This window comes from Salvelinus sp. IW2-2015, unplaced genomic scaffold (assembly GCF_002910315.2).
Source record: "Salvelinus sp. IW2-2015 unplaced genomic scaffold, ASM291031v2 Un_scaffold7201, whole genome shotgun sequence".
Taxonomy (NCBI): Eukaryota; Metazoa; Chordata; class Actinopteri; order Salmoniformes; family Salmonidae; genus Salvelinus; species Salvelinus sp. IW2-2015.
The window spans coordinates 10,355-15,533 of NW_019948461.1; the positions used below are offsets into that span (position 1 = coordinate 10,355).

At 45.4% G+C, this 5,179-nt stretch overlaps 1 protein-coding gene across 1 annotated transcript in view; it reads right to left on the minus strand.

The window, feature by feature from the left end:
- LOC112079200 (adipocyte plasma membrane-associated protein) overlaps positions 1-5,176 on the minus strand; it is a gene marked incomplete at its 5' end in the record, with an annotated part of 12,525 nt that extends 7,349 nt beyond the window's left edge. The window contains 8 exon segments of the mRNA XM_070442250.1: positions 3,209-3,223; positions 3,225-3,279; positions 3,281-3,314; positions 3,317-3,400; positions 3,685-3,689; positions 3,840-4,000; positions 4,075-4,190; positions 5,125-5,176. Coding sequence (XP_070298351.1) covers positions 3,209-3,223; positions 3,225-3,279; positions 3,281-3,314; positions 3,317-3,400; positions 3,685-3,689; positions 3,840-4,000; positions 4,075-4,190; positions 5,125-5,176 — 522 coding nt within the window.
- Between the last annotated feature and the right edge of the window lie 3 nt (positions 5,177-5,179).

Sequence of the window (5,179 nt, forward strand, 5' to 3'; positions counted from 1 at the left end):
ATATAACAATATATAACTAGATATAACAATATATAACTATATAACAATATATAACAATATACAACTATATACAACTATATACAACTAGATATAACTATATATAACAATATATAACTAGATATAACTAGATATAACTAATATATTGTTATATATAGTTATATAAACTATATACAACTATATACAACTATATATCCAACTTGTAAGTCGCTCTAGATAAGAGCGTCTGCTAAATGACTTAAATGTAAATATAACTATATCATATTAAACCTGGAATCAACCACCAGAACACAAAGGGTACAGACTTTACTATTAGTATTATACCATTGTACTATAATATTACCATAGCATAGTACATTCCAGAACAGGACTGTTTACATACATTATCTCCTCTAGAATACCATGTTTCTGTCTGCATTATCTCTACTAGAATACCATGTTGCTGTCTGCATGATCTCCTCTAGAATACCATGTTTCTGTCTGCATTATCTCTTGTATTTATCTCTACTAGAATACAGTGGCTTGTGAAAGTATTCACCCCCATGGTATTTTTCCTATTTTGTTGCCTTGTAACCTGGAATTAAAATAGATTTTTTTATTTGATTTACACAACATGCCTACCACTTTGAAGATGCTAAATGTTTTTTATTGTGAAACAAACAGGAAATAAGACCAACAAAAACTGAATTTAAGCATGCATAACTATTCAGCCCCCCAAAGTCAATACTGCAAGTCTCTTGGGGTTTGTCTCTGTAAGCTTGGCACATCTAGCCACAGGGATTTTTGCCCATTCTTCAAGGCAAAACTGCTCCAGCTCCTTCAAGTTGGGTGGGTTCCGCTGGTGTACAGCAATCTTTAAGTCATACCACAGATTSTCAATTGGATTGAGGTCTGGGCTTTGACTAGGCCATTCCAAGACATTTAAATGTTTCCCCTTAAACCACCCAAGTGTTGCTTTAGCAGTATGCTTAGGGTCATTGTCCTGCTGGAAGGTGAACCTCCGTCCCAGTCTCAAATCTCTGGAAGACTCAAGAATTTCCCTGTATTTAGCGCCATACATCATTCCTTCATTTCTGACCAGTTTCCCAGTCCCTGCAGATAAACATCCCCACAGCATGATGCTGCCACCACCATGCTTCACTGTGGGGATGGTGTTCTCGGGGTGATGAGAGGTGTTGGGTTTGCGCCAGGCATTGCATTTTCCTTGATGGCCAAAAAGCTACATTTTAGTCTCATCTAACCAGAGTACCTTCTTCCATATGTTTGGGGAGTCTCCTACATGCCTTTTGGCAAACACCAAATGTATTTGCTTATTTTTTTCTTTAAGCAATGGCTTTTTTCTGGCCACTCTTCTGTAAAGCCCAGCTCTGTGGAGTGTACGGCTTAAAGTGGTCCTATGGACAGATACTCCAATCTCCGCTGTGGAGCTTTGCAGCTCCTGCAGGGTTATCTTTGGTCTCTTTGTTGCCTCTCTGATTAATGCCCTCCTTGCCTGGTGGGTGAGTTTTGGTGGGTGGCCCTCTCTTGGCAGGTTTGTTGTGGTGCCATATTCTTTCAATTTTTTAATAATGGATTTAATGGTGCTCCGTGGGATGTTCAATGTTTCGGATATTTTTTTTGTCCATCCCTGATCTGTACTTCTCCACAACTTTGTCCCTGACCTGTTTGGAGAGCTCCTTGGTCTTCATGGTGCCATTTGCTTAATGGGGCCTTTAGGAACAGGTATATATGCGTAGATCATGTGACACTTAGATTGCACACAGGTGGACTTTATGTAACTAATGATGTGACTTCTGAAGGTAATTGGTTGCCAGATCTTATGTAGGGGCTTCATAGCGAGGGGGTGATTACATATGCACCAACAACTGCCTAAACATTTTTCAAWTTTTTTTAAACAAGTAATTTTTTACATTTCACTTCACCGATTTGAACTATTTTGTGTATGTCCATTATATGCAATCCAAATAAAAATCTATTTCAATTACAGGTTGTAATGTAACAAAATAGGAAAAATGCCAAAGGGAGTGAATACTTTTGCAAGGCACTGTATCATGTTGCTGTCTGAATCATCTCTTGTGTTTATCTCCTCTAGAATATCATGTTGCTGTCTGAATCATCTTGATGGAGGCTCTCTGTCCTCTCAGATTACTCTCTCTAGTCTCACTTACAGGTTTACYACACAGGGGCGTGGGAGAGAGGTTTACAACACGGGGGCGTGGGAGAGAGGTTTACAACACAGGGGCGTGGGAGAGAGGTTTACAAACGGGGCGGGGAGAGAGGTTACAACACGGGGCGTGGAGGAGGTTTACAACCACAGGGGCGTGGGAGAGAGGTTTACAACACAGGCGTGGAGAGAGTTTTACAACACAGGGCTGGGAGAGAGGTTTACAACACGGGGGGCCGGGTGGGAGAGAGGTTTACAACACAGGGGCGTGGAGAGAGGTTTACAACACAGGGGGTGGGAGAGAGGTTTACAACACAGGTGTGGGAGAGAGGTTTACAACACAGCGTGTGGGAAGAGGTTTACAAACAGGGCGTGTGGAGAAGGTTACACACATACAGAGGGAGCGAAATTGGGAGAGAGGTTTACAACACAGGGGCTGGGGGAGAGGTTACAACAACGGGGCATGGGAGAGAGGTTTACAACACGGGCGTGGGAGAGAGGTTTACAACACAGGGCGTGGGAGAGAGGTTTACAACACAGCGGTGTGGAGAAGGTTTACAACACAGGGCGTTGGGAGAGAGGTTTAAAACCACAGGGTGGTGGAGAGAGGTTTACAACACAGGGGCGTGGGAGAGAGGTTTACAACACAGGGGCGTGGGAGAGAGTTTACAACAAGGGGTGTGGGAGAGAGGTTACAACACAGGGTGTGGGGAGGTTTACAACACAGTGGGCGTGGAGAGAGGTTTCAACACCAGGCTGGAGAGAGGTTTACAACACAGGGGCGTGGGAGAGAGGTTTACAAACAGGGTGGGAGAGGTTTACAACACAGCGGGCGTGGGAGAGGTTTACAACACAGGGGTGGGAGAGAGGTTTACAACACAGGGGCGTGGGAGAGAGGTTTACAACACAGGGGCGTGGAGAGAGGTTTCAAACACAGGGTGTGGGAGAGAGGTTTACAACACAGGGTGTGGGAGAGAGGTTACAACACGGGGCCTGGAGAGAGGTTTACAACACGGGGGCGTGGAGAGAGAGGATGGTGAAATCAACCTTTGCCAGAAAGCGATTTGACCGCTGGGTACGGACCAATCAGGTCCAGGAATGGAGCATGAGCTTCCTGAGCGTGTGGTCTGTAGGCCAACCAGGAAGGTTCCAGGTCGCTAAGGCGGATGTTGTCAGGGTAACCGGGCATATTGTTCATGATGACCTCCTTGGTGCCAGCCTTGGGCCTTTCAGCCAATACTACAGAGGTAGAGAGAGAGAAGAGATACCCTGAGTCATTCAAACAAAAATGGAGGGAGGGAGGGAGGGAGGGAGGGAGGGGGGGAGAAAAGATACCCTGAGTCATTCAAACAAAAGGCTTTCAGCCAGTCCCTGGAGGGAGGGAGGGAGGGAGGGAGGGGAGGGAGAGAGAGAGAGAAGACGGGGGGGAGGGAGGAGGAGAAGGAGAGAGAGAGAGCAGGAGAGAACAATGAGAACAAAAGGCCTTTCTGTACGGTGAGGGTTCCTCTGTCCTGCTGATCAACCACCTCTGATAACACAATGATATTTACATGTTGAAAGGAAAAACACAGGAAGGACAGTTACTATGGAAAACACTGTCCTCCGTGTGTGTGTGTGTGTGTGTGTGTGTGTGTGTGCGTGTGTGCGCGTGCGCGTGCGCGTGTGCGTGTGCGTGTACCTGAGGACACACCCGATGCTGGTCTCAGCCAGCAGCAGGAAGCTCTCGTCAGGTGACAGGGCGATGCCATTGGGCATGTAGAGCCCATCCAGCAGGACACCCACGCGTCCTGACACAGGGTCAAAGGTCAGGAGACGACCCAGAGCGTTGGTCTCCATCACCTAGACGTTAGAGGTCAGGGGTTATAGAGCGTATAAAGAAGACGGGTGATTTGTAGGAACACAGAGCGCCAGACCTCTAGTTTGACGTGTCGTCGTCCCCAGCGAGAGGAGGAATCAGTAAAGTAGATGATCCCAGTCTGAGAGGAGATCTCCAACCCGTTCAGGAACGCAAACGGAACCCCGTCAGCTCCTACAGCACAAAGAGATGACATAACTGGATGTACATTAGCCTCACAAGCCTGACTTTTTCCATATTTTGTTGCTTTACAGCCTTACTATAAAATGTATTTAATAAAATAAATCCCCTCAATCTACACACAATACCCCATAATGACATCACAATACCCCATGGGAGAGATCTAAAAACCTGTTTTTGCTTTGTCATTATGGGGTATTGTGATGTCATTATGTGGTATTGTGATGTCATTATGGGGTATTGTGATGTCATTATGGGGTATTGTGATGTCATTATGGGGTATTGTGATGTCATTATGAGGTATTGTGATGTCGTTATGGGGTATTGTGATGTCATTATGGGGTATTGTGATGTCATTATGGGGTATTGTGATGTCATTATGAGGAACATTTTTTATTGAATCCATTTTAGAATAAGGCTGTAAAGTAACTAAATGTGGGGAAAGTTAAGGGGTCTGAATACTTTCTGAATGCAATGCACTTCTTCTCTCAGATATAGGACAGACACTTCAGAACAAACCTCCTTTAGGTTTTTTGGGGGGACGGTCTGTTATTCAATGTGTTTCTATTGGCTAATAGCAGTATGGACTTTCTGTTATTCAATGTGTTTCTATTGGCTAATAGCAGTAAGGACTATCTATATATATGTTACAACCAGCTGTCCAGTCAGAGTTAAGGTTAGGGTTAGACTGTGAATGATCAGACCTTGTTTGCTGTCTACTAGCAGGGTATTGTGTCCAGTCCGGGGGTTAGGGGACAGGGGTCATAGGTCACCTGTCTTGCTGTCCAGAAGCAGGGTCTTTAGTCTGGGGGTTAGGGGTCAGGGGTCACCTGTGTTGCTGGGTTAGACTGTGAATGTGAAGGATCAGACCTTGTTTGCTGTCTACTGGCAGGGTCTTGTGTCCAGTCTGGGGGTTAGGGGACGTTACCTGTCTTGCTGTCCAGTAGCAGGGTCTTGTGTCCAGTCTGGGGGTTAGGGGACGT